At 42.7% G+C, this 18817-nt stretch overlaps 1 protein-coding gene across 2 annotated transcripts in view; it reads right to left on the bottom strand.

Moving 5' to 3' along the window:
• IFT122 (intraflagellar transport 122) overlaps window positions 1–18817 on the bottom strand; it is a 67198-nt gene that overhangs the window by 38214 nt on the left and 10167 nt on the right. For both annotated transcript variants that reach the window (XM_090284205.1, XM_090284206.1), the window contains exons 3-11: window positions 18640–18724; window positions 14255–14333; window positions 12495–12571; window positions 10230–10296; window positions 9092–9238; window positions 5941–6016; window positions 1625–1816; window positions 1328–1466; window positions 142–344 (exon numbers count right to left, since the gene is read on the bottom strand). In XM_090284205.1, the coding sequence (XP_090140331.1) occupies window positions 142–344; window positions 1328–1466; window positions 1625–1816; window positions 5941–6016; window positions 9092–9238; window positions 10230–10296; window positions 12495–12571; window positions 14255–14333; window positions 18640–18724 (1065 nt within the window). The remainder of the gene's footprint in view (window positions 1–141; window positions 345–1327; window positions 1467–1624; window positions 1817–5940; window positions 6017–9091; window positions 9239–10229; window positions 10297–12494; window positions 12572–14254; window positions 14334–18639; window positions 18725–18817) is intronic.

Genomic DNA, 18817 nt, shown 5'->3' with positions numbered 1-18817 from the left:
CATGACTTTCCAGTAAATTCTACCTCATATAGATGTCAATAAAAGAAAAGCAATAACCAATTCCTAATGACCAAAAACCCTAACAGAACTTCCCTATCCTTGGCGGAAGCATGAGGCAGATTCAGCCTGACTGCTGCTTACCTGGCAGAGAATGATGTGATTAGCACACACCACCAGGAGGTTGCATTCAAACTTCTTGATAATCTTTTCTTTTACCCGGTAATGCATGTCTGATGAATCATCTGAATACAACTCATAGATGAGGATTTTCTCTGGCAGTTGGATAGCTAATCGATTCTTGTAGATGGCAATTTTCTTGACAAGCTCTTTGCATTTAATCCGAACTGTCAAAGAAAAAAATCCAGTTCTAGCAAGAGGTTGTTAAGTAAGATAGAAGGCAGAGAAATTAAAAGCTATCATTTACTTAATGCTACTGGCAATTAAAGGAGACACTCTCATAAAAAAAAAAAAAAACTTTGCAGTGTCTAATATGTACAATCAGCACTGCTAAACACTGGGATCCAAAGTCATATACTTTATAGTCTTTGTGGATCTTGGTGGTCCAAAGCTTACAACTGAGTATGGAAAATGAAATTCTTAGTGCTACTATCACTGGCTGAAAATACCTAAACTGCATGGCACTAATGGCCCCCTGATGATCAGGAGCCCATCTGAGTGACTGTCCATACCTCTAGCCACTCCCCAAACACTATCCTTGACAACAGGCGAGGACATCTGGATATGAATACACTTGAAAAAGTGGATTCTTAGCCTATTTAACCAGCCCAACCACTTGGGTGGACAGAAGAGAAGCCTGAGTTTGGATTGACTGCCTTAGGCCTGGAACTCTGATCTGACTCAGCCTGTGGTGACCCACAGCCCCTGCTTATCGCTGAGACAAGGACCTGCCAAGAGGCAAGTGGAGATGGAGCTGAAGGAGAAGTACTCCAGAAGTGCCTCTGACCAGACAGGATAAAGGTCCACAAAGACCCATGCAGGTCAGCCACCCTGGCTCTGACTTGTTATACATTATTCTCCGGCAGTTAGGGAGTCCATGTTCCCCTGGAATTATCTGCAAAATTTTGTGAGTCTGTATTTTTTTTTTTTTTTTTGCTTTGTTTTGAGAGAGAGGGTTTCTTACTTTCATTAGATTCTTGAAGACATCTACATCCACCCCTCACCTCTCCCTCCTCACACAAAGGCAAGAACCAGTGGTCCAACATGTTTCCAAAAGACCAAGAAGAAACAGTTCCTCCCAGCAGCCCTCTCAACCCATGGGGTCTCTTCCCCATGTCTGGAGGGCAGAGGGGCTGTACCTGCCTTTTACCTTTCTGCTCAGTGATCAGGTGCTGCACGATGACATCAGTCATGCTATCCCTGTACGCATACCGATCCTTGTAGAGCCCATGGACAGTGCTGAAAATAAGCTGATAGAAGGAAATGGTGCCATCCTGGCAGCCTACCACCTGCAGGGAAAGAGTTGTCAATTCACAGCTCTCAGTGGAGAAAGGGTCTACCCTCCCATTTTTCAGGAACAAACATCAGTGATCTGACTGGCTAAACATGCCTGGTGCTCAGTGCCTACGCAGGCAATGGCCCAGCAAAATGAACTTCCTCTTCTTACCACATAGTTGGAATCAGGTTTCACTTTACACGTCCACACCCAGGAGTTCTGCTCCCCAACAGTCCCAAGTCGCATTCCATCCTTGGTGAAAAGGGATACTTGCTTGTCTGACCCCCCCAGCAAAATGTATTCCCCTTTAGTAAAGTAGCTGACACAGCAGGGGTCAAAGTTCAGTGACCGATCCTTCCCAATCTGAGGAAAGAGAACACACACCAAAGGGAAAACTTCTGAATCCATAATAATTACAATACAATTAAGGGGTTTTCTTATCGACTTAAATGGTGAGAGTTAAGAAGGCAGAAGAGAGCTGGCCAACCTTATTTCCTGTGATTCCATTGTGAACACAGCCCAGCCTCCTCTGGAGCACCCTACTCTTCCCCTCCACACAGCCATATCCTTAACTACTAGAGGCAGCCTTGTCTCCCCCAGTCCCCCCACCCACCCTGATCACTCCAGGAGTGTGTGTCTTAACTCCTCAGTCAATCTAAACCTGGGATAGTCTTTCTCCCATAGGCCCTCCTCCACACATAGTACGAGCTAAGCTTCAATGGTTCCCCTCAGCTTCTTTGTTTTTTGTTGCTGTTGCTGTTAGGCTTTTATTTTATTTTTTAGCATTTCACAAAGCTAAATTTATTGTATTTAAAAAACTGTCCTTTATTCTGGAACTACATCCATCCTACCTCTCTGTATAACAACTTTATTGAGGTTGTCGGCAGCCGTCCGTCTCGAGAGACGATGGTGTAGCTTCTTAAGAGTCTATCTGCACCACCGAGAATGGCTGTGCAGTCCAACTCAGGAGTGACACGGTATCTGTCTCCTCCCGTGTTGAATCGACATCTTGCGATGACGCTGGAGTGTCCTCTCCAGTGAAGCTGAAGCTACAGAGCCTGGGCAGGGTGATATGGAGGGTCTGCTGTTGCCCATGCAGCAGACCCCCCCTCTCTTCGCAGCTGAAGGGTCCAAGGGAAAGACGGAGTCAATACAGCTTGGCTTCAGGTGCGCCGCAGGAGTTGCCGGTGTTGACTACAACGTCAAACCGCCTTAGGGACTCCGGCTCCGGATTTTCTGTCGGGGTTTACTCCCTTAGCCTTTCCCCTGAAGAGGTATGCCGCAAGGCAGCGGAGGTTTTTTGGAGTCAGAGTTTTCCTTCTCTGTTTATTGAGGTATAATTCACATATCATATAATTTGCTCAAAGTGTATCATTCATTGGCTTTTAATATATTTAGAGTTGCACAACCACCAACACTAATTCCAGGACATTATCCCAAAAAGAAATCCTGTACCTGTTAGCTGTCAATCACAACCCTCCCCTTTCCATTCCCTGACAACCACTAATATACTTTCTGAGTCTATATGTGGCTTTTGGTGACTGGCTCATCTGTGTTATATCATGTATCAGTACTTCATTCCTTTTCATTGCTGAATAATATTCCATTACATGAATACAACACAATTTACTTATACAATCATCAGTTAAAGGCCATTTCTACATTTTGGTTATTATGAATAATGCTGCAAGGAATGTTTGTATACAAGTTTTTGGGTGGACATATGTTTTAATCTTTCTTGGATATATATATATATATCAAAGAGTGGAATTACTGGGTCATATAGTAATTTTGTTTAACCTTCTAAGGAACTGCCAGATTTTCAAAATGACATACCATTTTATGTTCTTACCAGTAGTGTTTAAGGATTCCAATTTCTCCATCCTAGTGGGTGTAAAGTGGTATCTCATTGTGATTGTAATTTGCACTTCCCTGGTAGCTAATGCTGTTGAACATTTTTTCATATCCATACTGGCTACATGTATAACTTGTTTGGAGAAATGTCTATTGAGTCCATTCATATCCTTTTTCCATTTTTTAACTGGGCTGTCTTTTCATTATTGAGTTGTAGGGGTTCTTTATATGTTCTAGATACAAGTTCCTTCTCAGATATGTGATTTATAAAAATTTTCTACCATTCTGTAAGTTGCCTTTTCACTTTTGATGACATACCCCTGCTTTTAAAATAAAAGTCAAGCTCCTGAGCTCAGATCCCAAGATCCTTCCCTCAGTCAAAATAAACATCTTATAGTTTCTCAAGTAAACCATGCTCTTTGGGTCCTCCATGTTCTCACAGGCGCTATTCTCCACACCATCCCACCCCAGCCCAGAGTGCCCTTTCCCTCTCGTTCTCTGCCAGCTGTCATCTCCTCCAGGAAACATACCCCAATCTCCCTGCCCCAACCAGTGCCTGATTTAGACCCACCTCCCCTGTGTTCCCATAGCCCCTGTGTGCTCCTCTCCCATAGCACTTCTCTCACTGCTCTGCAGTTACAGGTTGATATGGTCATCACAAGACAAATCTGATAAATATTCTAATATAGATTCTACCTCCAGCCTGTCTGGGTTCCAAACCAGGCTTGGCAACTAATTAAACTATGTGATTTTGGCCTCAAATTTCCTACATGTGAAGTGGTAATAATTATACCCACCCCACGAAGTTGTTATAAGGAAGGAATAAAAGAACCAGCCTTGTAAAGAGTTTATAGAATGCCTGAAACTCAATAAATGCTAGCTATTATTAAGCCATGTCTCTCTAAATATCACAAATATTTAGTGCCAAAAGCCTAACACAAAAGAATAGGTCTGATTTACTTTGTACCTCATATTTAATTCTAAGTCTTCCCAGAATTAAAACATGCTTACACAGTAAAAAAAACAAAAACAAACAATTTTACTGTCCCAAACTAGTTGAGGGTTACATTCTCAGCAGACTGAGGTTGCTTATCAGTCAAACTCCGGGCCACAACATGAACTATGAGGCTGCATACATGGAAGATATTTCCCATGGCCCTGACTACCATGTTGAGCTCTTTTTTATTATTATCATAGCAACAAGACCCCATTCCCTCCTAGTGTAGTGTGGCTATTTGTTCCAGGGAAATTCTAATACCCATACTCAGTGTCTGGTACACAGATATGCCAATAAATATTTGTTAAGTGACGACGGACATATACTAAGTAGATGAATAGACAGGGCCAGGGAAACTAGATGCCAGATAATTAAAATAAGGGTTCTGAGAAAACAGCCATAGAAAACTGAGAAAATTCTTTATTATCCAAAAACTTTATCCTTACTTGACTACAAAAGAAATGACCAATGGTAAGATGAGGCAGAAGAAATGGCTCCAAAGCTAGGCTACACATACCCGAAACCCCCACTTCTAGTATGATGTGTTTTGAAGAATAAGGATGCGGTTAAACCAAAGGCTCCATGGAAACGGCTGCATGTCTCATTTGCCTGGCTGTGGTGGTAAGCCATCCCACTACTTTGCTCTAATCCTCAGTGTCTCTAGTCTACTAATAGGTATCCTATCACTTGGCTCTCTCTACTTTAATCCACCCTCCATGGAAACAAGGAATTCTTTTGAAACAGGAACCTGACCAAGTCATTCCCTACCTAAATCTATGGCTCCTGATTACTTTCAGTAGATAATGTTCAAACTCCTTACTCACACTAAAATCTTGTCCGCATCTTCCTTTCTCGTCCCATCTTCCCTCCACAGATCTTGGGATCCAGTCACTGTTTCCTGAGTTGTCATATATTTTCATTCCTCCCTGCCTTGCAGATGCTATTTCCTCTGCTTGAAACAATGTCCTCTGCCTAGCGAACTCCTCTTTATCTTGCTCGAAGTCACCTCTACAAAATCCCCCATCTTCACTGAGCATGATATCACCCTCTTTTGTCCCTATGGCTACTACCTGTACAGCTCTCTATCATGCCATGTATCACACTGCACTGGGACTGTTGGCTATGGAGTGTGTCCCCACCAGCCTGTGAACTCTGGCAGAGCAGAGGCATTAACTTACGTAGCTCGATGTCAGTGGCTCCTAACACAGGTGAAGGACTGGCCTAAGTGGGTGCTTATAAATGTGGATAAGATGAATAAAGAAAATATAGGAAGACAGGGTCATGGCTAAGATCAAGTCTTCACAGTCAGACCAATCTGGGTTTCAATCCCAGATGCCTCGATTTACTAGCAGTGTAGAACCTCAGGCATAATGTTTATTTCACTTTTCTGAGTCTTATCTACTCATTTCTAAAAATTGATCATCAAAGTATCTACCTCACAGGGTTTTATTATCATTAAATTAGATAAAGTATGCATAGTACAAAGCACAGTGCCTGGTATCACAGCAAATGCTCAGTAAATAGAGGCAAACAACAATAATTTATAATTACTAAGAATACAGTCTCAGAAAGTGAAAAACTGTAATAGGCATGATCATGACTGTATCTTCCACTGGGTCTGTACAGAGCTACATACCTGTTTTCCACTCAGTTGGTAGAAGGAAAGTTTCTGCCCCCAATCAGCTATAGCCAGGATGTCATTATGTTCCTCTCTAATCAACAGAAGACAAAAAAGGTTATGCGGGGCCATGGTCTGCTGATGAGTGAGCCCTAAGTGTTTAACAAACAACAGGAAAAAGAAAGCCCTGGCCAGCCTGGCAGATTGCCAAACGTACAGCACTACTGAGGCCAAAAGCTCTAATGTGGGCCAACCCACCAGTCAGTCCAATAGGACGGAGTGAGGCTCGTTTCAGCCCTCCTGGGATCTGTCATTTCACTGAATACCCTACCATGAGATTGTGGTGCCAGGACACTACCACAGTGAAGAAGTTAAACCCCTCATTTCAGAGCTGCCTGTGAAGCAATGCTAAGAAAGGGCAAGGGTGCAGATTTCATGTACCATGAAATGTAGGGAGATGGTGGAGAAATGTCTTTTGCAGGGGAGAGGTATGAATTATCTGACTTTTTTAATGGACAGAGGAAACCCTGTTGGCTCTTAAGAGGGAAAATTAATACCTATGCTAGGTTCTCTCACAGCTGGGGTGAAATGGTTTCCGACTGGATCTAATAAAAAAGAATAATGGACTCTCTGAAGATCAACACCTGTCTTTGAAACTAAGTCCCTATCAGGATCAGAGCCTTGGGACCAAGGCTGTAGGACCAGCATGAAGGAGAAACCTCCTCAATTGAGGCTGGGGATTAGGCTACTTGGGAATCTAGTTTGAGAGAGATGTTTCCTGCCTTTGAGGCCCAGGCTTAATCCACCTAATACTACCTCCTCTTTGTTTATTAAGTGCCCAGCTTTTCTGAGCCCAAGGCCTGTGGTCACCTGGCAGCACCATTAGATATGCAGGCCAGGAATGGTGCAGTCTTTGTCTGCAAACCCAGCCAAGAATGGCAAAGCAGTAAATGCCACAGGCACTAATTCACAACTAAGGGAAAAAGAGACAAAGACCAAGAGCGGTGTGTTAACAGGAAGGGACCTGCAAGTAAACTGTGTGTGTGTGACTGGCACTGAAGCCCAAATGCCATCTAGGAGCCCAGCCTGCAGTGAGCCCTCCTGGGTATGCCATATATGCCTCTAAGCTGGGCTCAGCCCAATGAACTAGATTGGGGATTTTCAACCTCCTTTTTCCAAATTTTCCACTTGGCAGTAGGACTACCAAAACAAAACTAATGTCAAGCAATAAAGGGGGATACTCTGTTGAAGCATAGATGGGGACCTGAAGCCCATCCCTTCCTCCTTCCTTATACCCACCCCCCCATCTCCTTCTTCCAGAGAACCCCAGGTACCACAGAACACAGTTCCAAGCCAGATCACTTTTAGCCCATCAGAATATTTTGGCTACCCCAGCTTTTCTGCTCCAGAAATAAAGACTGTCTGGACAGCCAGGATTTGCAGGTGAGGACTATGGGTAAATTGAGGGCTTCTTCTCTGATATGTATCCCCAAAAATGCAAGGTAAGGTACAGTGTAGGAACTGGCTAAGAACGGCGTCTAGTAATAGAGGAAGTGTTCAATGAATTACGGTACATCCACACAGGGGCATACTATGCAGGCATTCAAAATCATGTTTTTCAAAGGACTTCCAATGTTACTAGAAATGTTACTATGATCTTAAGTGGAAAAAAAGAGAGTAAAATATGACTGAGTTAATTAGGTGAACATACTATAAGACTGAGGGGAAATACAATAGAATGCTAACAGTGGTTTTCTCAAAGAATGGGGTTTTACAGAAGAATTGAACTTTCTCCTTTAGACTTTTCAGTATTCCCTGAAGTTTCTCAAAGGATAATTTTATAACCCACACACAAGTTTTAAAGGGTGTGTTTCCCCTTTGTTGGAGGAACTTTTACCAACAACAACCTTGAACCCTCTTAGAAAGGAGCTTAGAGCAGTGGGATCTGGTCCCTTCCCAAGAGGGTTCTCGCTCCTTGGGACACACTCACAAGTTGTCGTCCCTGAGACTGTCGTCCTCTTCCTCTGGTTCTTCCTCCTCTGCCTCACTACCCTGACTACTGTACTCTGCTGACTTCAGAGTGGAAGGGAGTTCCTGAAAATATCTGTTGACAATGACTTCCTCGGCATCCTCGTTCTCTCTGTTCATCCAGAAACTCTCCCATCGGCTGTAGACAGTAAGTGGTTGTTCATAATCACAATGCCTAGAACTACACTAAAACCATAATTTCAAAACCTGTCAAGGAGCCCATGAACCCTGCCGGAAGAGGACAGCAACAAGGTAAACTGGGCATCCTGCTTCTCATGAATTAAATATGGTACCCAGAAGCCACAAAGTCATATGTGGCCACAAAATCAAATAGCAGGAACTCTGGGGTAGGCTAATGGCCCTTGAAGGCATTAAGCATGCATGGTACAGCTCTGGACTGGACAGTTATTCAGGAAAAAGCATAATCTGGTGTAGAAAAGGTAGTGGAATTAAACAACCTTCTAAATCAAGTAGGCACCACCTGTAAAGTGACATTGGGCTGGTAAACAATTAAGTCCTTTAATTTACATTAAAGAAGACTGTGGGAGATATTGATGGCTAAATATTATAGGATTATTCGAGGAGCATATACATATTAGTCCCTCAAAATCACATCGGCAGAGAAACAAAAGTAGTGTAAGGTTTGAGAGGGCAGATGCCAATTGTTTGTGGGATTTGGGGACACTTGTAAACTTAGTTTAGACTTTTTTCGCAAGGACAACAAAAAAGACTCATGAAAAAGCTATTTATGATTGGGTGGGCATATGTTCTGCCTAACTTGGAGGAAAGAACTGAAAAAGGGAAAAGACCAAAATAAAGCCACAGCAAAGAGGTGAACTATTAATTCATAAGAAAATGGCCCTTCTGTGGCGCATGTGTTCATGTGCGTACATACACATTTTGAGCTGGCCTAGATAGCTCATCTGCTTAGCTAAATCCCTGGGATTCATTCCAAAACACAAGATGGGTTCTTAAAAAATTCCAATCAAATAGAACAGGTTCCAAAACAGATCAGTCAAGTGGGGTGAGAAGTCTTTGAATGCATGCAGAGACCTTGTGGGGAGAGAAAGAACTCAGCCTGCTAAGCAAGGACTGCTTCATAATAGTGTTTGCCCTAGAAGGAGGATAGCTGTAAGAGTACCTTGAAGGGTTCCAGCAGATGGACCATATGGGGGAGAGGGAGCCCCCTGGTCGCTCAATCTTCACTTTTTCCTCGCCATTTTTGTTCCGTATGCTGATGATTCCATTGAACATCCCTAGTGCCAGGTACTGCCCATCATTTGTCCAGCTGTTGACACAACCAGCAAAGGGCACAGGGAGAGGGAAAGGAACACACAGAAGTAAAACCAGTGAGGATGCTGCCTTGGTGGGTATAGAGTCTGATGAGGCAGCAACAACTAGGCTCATCCTAGTCATGATGTAAAAATTGAAGGACCAGACTTAACATCCCATTTATTTATGGAATCAACAGACAGATGTAAAGGCAGTAGCACCTTTTTCTGAGCTCTCAGAGCTCTCTGTACAGATCTCCACAATAGTCATTAGCTTGTGCCTGCATTGCTGGGTCAGCCTCCCTTCCCCACGTGCCATTTCAACACCCTCCCACTTCAAGGGCACATTAAGAACAAAGTCCGTGCCTTGGTATATATATTCCTAGCCTCTAGAACAGGTGCTTAACAGGTGTTGAATGAAAGAAAGGCTATACTCAGAAGCTGAACAGCGAGAACAGCTACCATTTATAATGTCTTCTGTATGCCAGGCACTGTGCTGCATGCTTTTAGATTCATTAGTTTGTGTGCATTTCACAACAGCACTATCAAATCAGTATTTTTATCCAGTATTGTCACATGAGGAACCTGAGGCTCCAGCTCAGAGAGAATTTTGTAACTTTCCTAAGGTCACAGAGTCTGTCAGTGATCCATCTGGATCTGAATCCAGGTCTAGCATAAAAACCTGTGCTTTCTCTAGTGCACATGCTACCTGGAAAGGACAAACTTGCATCTCCAGAGAGTCTCCACTGAGGAGAGCTGCAGGCTGAGGAGATTTATAGCTGGACAACTGCATGAAAACAATTTATAGTTTTCTTTTGCTTGATCATCAAAGGCAGGCACAAGTCCTTCCCGCCATGGATATGAGAAAAGAAGAAAAGAGAAACTACAGGGGCCTAAACCAACTAGTTAACACAGACTTTCTCTACTATGTGAACTAACTGGATTTTGAGATTCTGTTTAGAAGAGGAGGGAACATAAAGCCTACCTTCAGAGCTGTCCCTAACTTACCTACAGCAGGTGATCTTGCTGCTAGATTTGTGCTTAGAGACAGACTTCTGTTCAGGAGACCATAAGCCTTCAATGCAAAATAATATTAAAAAAAAAAAAGATAGATTGGTTGAAATATTACTTGGCAATAAAAAAGGAATGAATGATTGCTACACACACAACTTAGATTATCTCCAGGGCTTTATGGCCAAGTGAAAAAGCCAAAGGCCAATCTCAAAAGGTCACATACTATATGATTCCATTTTATAAATTATTGAAATGACAAAATTCTATAGAAATGGAGAACAAATTAACATTTACCAGGTACCAGATGACAGGGATAACAGGAAATGGGGGTGGTAGATGATGATAAGGAGTATCTTTGTGATGATGGTAATGGACACAAGGTGATAAAACGGCAGAACTATATACACAGACTGCACCAGACCCAGCTTCCCAGTTTTGACATTATACAATAATTACAGAAGATATAGCTTATCTACAGGGGAAACTGGATGAAGGGTACATAAGACTTCTCCATCATCTTTACAACTTAACTGTGAACTTATAATTATTTCAAAAGAAAAAGAAAAAAAAGTAAGATAGATCGGTGAATTTCTAGCCAACTTTTCAGGCATTTTACTTAAAGAAATGGCAACTTCAGTGTAAGTAACGATTACTTGGCATCCAGAGGACAACTTAGCAATCAAAGTAATGAACGATGCTTTCTCAGAATCTGATTTCCTCTCCTAGGCCTCATTCAGAGCACACGACCCTACACAAGTTTTGCCTTGTCCATGGCACACTGGTCACCTTTGGATTGCTCTTTCCTGTCCCCAAATGCTCTGCCTCAGGGCCCCACCACAGGTGTATGCTCAGGCAATATAAGCAAATTTTACCCTTTGCCTGAGCCATAAAGCATAACCAAGAAAGTAAATATAGTGCAAAAATAATTTACATAGCAAAGTGCAACATCAAACAAATTATGTTTTCCCCTTTCCCCTGGTCCAGAATACTTCCCCCAAACATTTCTACCTGTGCACAAATTATCTGCATTCCACTGAGCCTGCCCGGAGCCTCTAGCTGGAAGAAACCCTGCCCTCCCAGGCCTGCCTCAGCAGTGTTTACCAGAGCAGGTTCAGCATGCATTTACATGGCCCATGCCCAAGCCCTGGTTCCACCACTCACCAGCTGGGTTCCAGTGAACTGCTTGCTCTAAGCCCCAATTCTTTTTCATCAGTGGAACAAGAATGAGACTAATACCCCGACCTCAGGGGTTGTCATAGAGCTCAAATAGAAATTCATTTTTAGCCCTTAGCACAGTGCTTAGCAAGCATATCACAAACATTCAACTAGTAATGCTATTACATTTTTACAAATTCTACCTCCCGGACTCCTACCCCCGAGCACAAGCTCTTTGAGGACAAGGATTCTATTTTGTCTTTTTAATCCCAAAAGTAAGCATACAGACCAGTGCCTCACATGGAGAAAATACTATATTACTAATGACAGTCCTTTCCCTTTTTATTTATAAATTCTCTCTTTTGAACCTCAGAACTCTATCAGTGAGACAGAATGGTGGGAACATGTTCATCTATATGAGGCAAGTGAAACACTGACAGGGATTAGATCTCTGGCTCCTCCATAAGGGCCTTTCTGTTGTACCCACTGCCTCTTAGCAAGGAAAACACAACTGATGAGCTAAAAGCCAGAAGTGACCTTGAATAGAGGTAACCTAGAAGCCTATGGTCACTTTCCCTTCCTGCCTCGATGGGCATTACACTGACCCCTCCTCTGTGACAGCGCCATGTCAGTGCTGTGTGTGGCTCAGGGAGGACAGCTACAGCCAGCACACGAGCGGTAACAGTGACACACTGCACAAGAAGCACAGTTAAAATGGCGAAGAATTTCACACATACATGGAGGTTGGAGGACCAGAGGAAGGGAACAACTGAACTATCCCTGCCAGGGTGAGGCAGGGAGGGCTTCCCAGAGGTGACAACACCAAGTTATGCCTGTGCCCTACCATCCTTCTCACCATTTCCCTTCCCTGGAGCCTTTTTTGCTGCTTTCCAGATTTCTTATCAGACTCAATGTCATCATTCACTCTTTTGGTTTCTACACAATTTAAAGAATAACTGTTATTTCCCCACCTCCTCAAACTCCCAGACATTCAAGGGAGAGAAATATCATTAACTCTCTCAGGACAAAACCACCACATTCTGGATAAATTTCATTTTTCACCCAGATTTGCAGTTATTCCAGGAGAAGCCATTGGGAACCTACCAAAATCACTGGAGGAACAAGATGCAAGTTGGTGGGTAACAGGATTGTAGGAGACACACTGGATAGAATCATTGTGCCTGGGAAGTAAACAGTTATAGATTATTATGCAGCAAACCACTAACCACAGCTTCTCCAACTACATACAAGCTTTTATGTCAGTGACAACAAAAAAAAAGCACAGGAATTAATTCTCCTTCCCCTGGATTGCCCCCCATTCCATTTTTATCTCTTTAACTTTACCCACCCATTATCCTGGCCTAGATTAAATGCCACCTCCTCTAGGTCTAGTGTGCTGGACACCTCTGGCTTGTGAGCTGATCGGATGATGATGTAAAGCACTTAGTCTAGTGCCAGCTGCAGAGGAAGTGCTTTATTAATGGCTGCTACTCTCATTGTTTTGTGGAGGCCTAGAAATACAAGATGGAGGTGCAATGAAGGTATCACAGGCTAAGATCTGGAAACATGGCAAATCCCTAGACAACAATGAAAGGTAAGCGAGTCATGTACCACCTATGGCATCTCAGCCTCAGTTTTATTCCTTCACTTCCAGGTAGCACTTTATTCACAACTTCATTCACTCATCCATTCAAAAGTTGTTTGGTGATCTGTACATACATGTTCATAGCAGCATTATTCAAAATAGCCAAGAAGTGGAAGCAACCCAAGTGTCTACTGACAACAGATAAATGGGTAAAAAAAACATGGTCTATACATACACCATAATATTACTCAGCCTTAAAAAGGAAGAGAATTCTGACGCATGCTACAATGTGAAGAAAACTTTAGAATATTATGCTAAGTAAAATAAACCAGTCAGGAAAGGACAAATACTGTATTATTCTACTTATACAAGGTATCTAAAATAGTAAAATTCATAGAGACAGAAAGAAGATGGTGGATGCCAAGGGCTGGGGGAGGGGGAATGGGAGTTGCTATTTAATGGGTATGGAGTTTTAGTTTTACAAAATGAAAAGGGTTCTAGAAATTGAACAACAACATGAATATACTTAACACTACTAAACTGTACACTTAAAAATGGTTAAGATAGTAAATTTTACTTTATTTGCATTTTACCTCAATTAAAAGAAAAAAATCGTTTGTTGAGTACCTACAACAGGCCAGGCATTGCATCTGCGACACAGGGTGAACAAAAACAGATGCAGTATCTGCCCTCCTGGAGCTTAAGGCTGACAGCAGATATCAATCAATCACCAGAATAAATGCAAAATTACAACTATGAGAAATGCCATCAAGGAAACCTGACCAAGTCTACAGGGGCAGGAAAGGCTTCACAGAAAAAACAGCATTTGAGTCTGACAGCTGCAGCGAGCTGGGAAAACTCGGTAGGGGAGCAGCAAAGGCCGTGAGCAGAGCCTCTGCAGTGAGAGAAGCCTGGAGCACACCAACCCCAAGTTTCCACCTGGGGCCACTTGGTGGACGTGAGGCCATTCCCTGAGATGTAAGGCCACTGGAAGAGGACAAGTGAGGCAGGGTAGCATCTGTGATGTCAGATTCACTAAACTTAGTCATATGAAAACATTTAGCCCAGTCCTGGCTGAGCTAGGAGTGCTCAAGAAATGTTCACTCACTTGTTCCTTAACCAAACTTCCTGTGCCACCATATATTTCCATAACTTAATTTCAAGCTCAATTGCAGAGAAAAAAGTTCTTCCTTATACCTTTTCTAAGGAGCTTTTGCTACAGTTGTTCAATAAGATAAGAATCAAACTAATAATACTATATACCTAAATGATTACTTACGTGTACTTCAGAATGCCTTCTAATTTTGATGTCCAGATAATAACACTTTTGTCAGCTGATCCAGAAGCAAAGCGCTTGCCTGAAAATATATTTAAAAAGAAAATTCTCACATTTATTTTAAACCAGGATTTCCCAGAGTATTTCTTAGAAAACTGGTTTGTTAAGATATCTAATAAGTCTCAGCTGCTTCTCTGCTCCTTCTTATCAGTACTGGGCAGCAGTACTTTGGAATCAGGAAGTTTGGGTTCAAATCCCAGTCTGTCTGGCACTGAGTAAACAAAGATGCACTGAGGACCTACTGTCTGCTAGATTCATGTTCTGTGCTAAGGAGCAAGCAATGATTAAAGCACACAGAATCCCACCTTCACAGAGTTTAGTGTAGTAGGAAAGTAAGCACTAAATTAAATTAATGCAATAAAAATAAAATATAGTAACAAAAGAAATGGAACCTATGAAAGAAAACAATTTGAGGCACCTAATTTAAACGAGGGAAGACTTCTCTGAGGATGAGATCCTTCAGCTGAAGCCTGAAGATAGAGCAAACCTTAGCCAGGTGCAAAGAGAGGAGAAAGAGCCATCCACGTGGAGAGAACAGATATACAAAGACCCCGAGGCAGGAAAAGCCTGGCATGTCTAAGGGGCTGCGAGGCAGCCGGCTTGGAACACCAAGGGCAAGGGGTAAGGTGGATAGGGGAGGGTCTCTAGAGGCTTCAGGGCCACAATTGAGATCTTGCTCTTTATCCCAAAGAAAGGCTTTAAGCAAAAGTGTGACAGATTAGATTTTCATTTTCAGCTACTTGGACTTTACAAAGAATCCACTGTAGAGAGGCAACATATAACAATTATTATCTACAATGTTACAAGTTTGCAGTGCTTAGAAGCAGAGTAGGGTATCATGGCAGCAAACAACAGGGAACCTTCACACACTCCAGTGAAAGATGATGATTAAGGGGTAAGCACAGGCTAGATTTTGTACACCTACTTAAAAATTTTAGTTAAACATTTTTAGACTTTATTCTTAGGGCAACTGGAAGTTGACCTTGGGAAAGTCACTGTTCTCTGAGCCTTGTCATCTGAAACATAAAGGGATAATCATAACACCTTCTTCAGAGGCTCTTTGTGGGGGTCAACTCAGATAATACCTTTCACAATGGCTGAAACGACAGATACCAGGGTGAGCCGTATGACACTGCTGCAAATACTAAAAACAGAAGCCGTTTTCCTATGTGATCATTTCTATCACTTCTCTCCCATCCATGCAGGCAGCAGGTAATGAAGAATGTGAGCTACAAGCTCAGGGTCTGAGTTGGAATTCCCAGTGATGTCATTTACCAGGTGTAGGACCCCGAACAAGCCACTGAATATCTGTTTCGTTTCCTCATTTGAAAAAATGAATGCAACAATAGTATTTACTTCACAGTTGTGTGAAGATTAAATGAGATTAAAGGGTTTAGGAAAGTGCCGGGATTAGAATCAATGCTAAAAATAATTAGCTATTATTATTACTATTATTCCTTCATATTGTCTTGTATTGTTTTTCTTGAACAACAACAACAACAAGAAAAGTTTTTGCACACCTTTGGATCATAGTTGCTCATTAAATACTTATTAAAACTTAAGGGAGAAATCAGAAACAAGCAGATTTAAAGAGCAAAACCATAATTCAGGGTATCTCCATTTCCAGATCTAAGGGGAAAAGACCAGTTGAGAGGAATCAAAAGATGTCTTAATCGCTATATAAGTGTCATGAAGAGGCAGCATGATAAACTACAAAGAACAAGGCTCTGCAGTCAGAAGACCTGGTAGGGCCCAGCTCTGCCCGTTACCTGTAATTGCTCCAAGCCTGAGAATCAATCCCTTTCCAGTCTGCTTCAGAGGTCTATTGGGAGGATCAAATGAGATAATGTATGTGACAGGACTCTGCAAAGTGCTGACAAATGTCACTAATGACAGGTCACACTCTAGAATCTTCACAGGCCTTAATGGTGTTGCAGGCCCAAGAGCCCTGAGGCTTATAAATTCAAGGTCCCACAGGTTTCCCAAAAGTATTATTCTGAACTTGAACTCAAACACACACATAAAAACACATGACTACTGTGGCATAGCACAACTGACTACAGGACAAAGAAATCGGTGTTCTTTTTGCCACTAACACTTGCTGTGTGACCTTTGCAGGTCGCTTAACTTCTCTAGGTCTTTATGTAGATCTGAAGTGAAGAGATTGGGCTAGATCACACTAAAGCTGCATGCACAAAATTGTGTGTATATATGAAGTACGTGCATTTTTCTAGAAAGAAGTCTAGAGCTTTCATTGGATTCTCAGTGAGGTCTGTCATCCAAAAGAAGTTAGAAGGCTGGAGCCTGAATGACCTCCAAGGTTCATGCAAGCACTGCAACACTCTGATTCTATGACTTCCCAGCAGTGGTCACAGAATGTTATCTTCGATACTATCTGCATTTGACACACAAGGAAATTGAGACCCAGAGAGATTCAATAACGACCTCAAACTCCCAGAGATTTTGGGGTTAGCGCTTGGAGCCATCTCATTCCAAAGCCTGTGTTCTTCCCACCAATCCGATGCTGTGAGTAGCACGGATCTACTTTTCACTCTCAGTATCAATTGCACGCAGCCATTCTCTGAGCACCACCTCTCCTCTTTCTCATCCCACCTGGTCTTCCAGTTCCAACAATCCTTCAACCCCACCAGAACCTACCACCTCTCCACTGCCCCTCACCTCTTGCAGTCCTCTCATCCCTCCTTACTCAGTTGACTATTCAAGGTCAATGTCATAATCATTCCTTTGCAAACACCCTTCACTCCCTTACCCTCTTACTTCATTTTCGGAGGTGCTTACAAATCCACCACTCGGTTAAATCCAACACTCCACCTTCTCTACCCTTGTGCCTATGCAGCTCAAAGTGGTGGAGAGACAATCAAACCAATTGATCTCACTTCCAATTCATGACCATCAGCTTCAAGTAGGCCCTTCATGTCACCGGGGATCTCACCATACCTCCCAGGTCCATTTTACATTTTTTCCTTTCCCCTCAACTCTCTCACCCCTCCTTCCCCATCCTCACTCTCAGCTGATGTTGCTTCCTCTTTTGCTGAAAGAATGGAAGAGAATTTCCATTAGAATCCTACCACCACATGCCCCTTCCTGCCAGCACCTGCAGTGACATCCTCTACCTTCCCACCATGCCCCATCTATGTCCTAGATCCCAGGTCCTCTTGCCCGCTCGACAACTCTGTTCTGGCAGTTCCCTTCCCTTTGAACACATCCAAAACTGGACTGCAGATTTCTCATTGTAAGTTTCTCACCTGCAGCCTTCCCCATCTCAGTGGAAGGCAACTCCATCCGCCCCGTCTCTCGGGTCAAACGCCTGGGAGTTACCCCTGACTTCTTTCTTCACACCCCCTATCTGATCTGTTAGCTCCACCTTCAAACTATATCCAGAATCTGACCACTTCTCACCACTTCCTCTGCTCCCAGAGGTCGGAGCCACCATCACCAGTGTTAGAAAACTTGCCTGAATAATGCTTCCTCGCTCATCTCCCTGCCCCAACCCTCTCTCCTTGAAAGCTGTTTACAATAAAACAGCTAGAGGGATTTTCCTAAAATGCAAGTCAGATGAGATCCCTCCTCTGTTCAGAACTCTTTAGTGGTTCCCTATTTTCACTGAGAATCAAAGCCAAAGTCCTTACTACAGTCAACATGATCTGGCCACCCCAAGCCTGTTACTTTTCTACCCTCTTCCCCTACTGCTCTCCCTGATTCTTGCTTCCCCAGCTCCTACAAGGCACATTCCCACCTGACACCTTTGCAATGGCTCTTTCCTCTGAAAGGTATTCTCTTCCTCCAAATGTCCACTATCAGAATCTCACTGCATCCCTACCTTCAAGTCTTTGCTCACCAGTCCCTGGCTCAGTAAGTCCACCCTCACTACCCTATTTAATACTATACCCGATCCACTGCTCCACCCAACACTCTCAATACCCTTATTCTGACCTACTTTTTCTTCTTCCCTAACACTTATCATTTTCTAACACACGATTCAATTTGCTTATTTACTATGTTTAGTGTATATCGTACCTCATTCTCTCTCTTCTTCCTTCCCTTCTTCCATGAATATAAGACCCATAAGGGCAGGGACTTTTGTCTGTTTTGTTCTCTGAAGTATCTCCAGCAGCTAGAACAGTGCCTGGCACATAGATGGTTCTCAATAAATACTCGTTGAATCAAATGATTAAAATGAAGTCTAAGAGACTTAACTACCTTCTGTAAGTTGTACTTTAGCTTACGAAAAAGAATTAGTGACCAAGGAGAAAAATGAAAAACTATGAGGCCCTTACAGAGCCTCTAAACCCAGAGAAGCCTCTTACCATCCTTTGCATATGCCACACAGTACACAGTATCTTTGTGTCCCTTTAGGGGCTGAAGTAAAGTGCCATCAGAGGTGTCATAAACCTGGCAAAAAGGGGACAAAAGTATAGATTATCCACATGGCATTCATTAGTCAGAATTCCTACAAGTTGCTGCTGCTATTTTTGTTTTTATAAC

The sequence above is a fragment of the Furipterus horrens genome, unplaced genomic scaffold (genome assembly GCF_987537825.1).
Source record: "Furipterus horrens unplaced genomic scaffold, mFurHor1.1.pri manual_scaffold_7, whole genome shotgun sequence".
Taxonomy (NCBI): Eukaryota; Metazoa; Chordata; class Mammalia; order Chiroptera; family Furipteridae; genus Furipterus; species Furipterus horrens.
The sequence above is the reverse complement of the archived record's forward strand: the minus strand, read 5'-3'. Positions and strand labels throughout refer to the sequence as shown.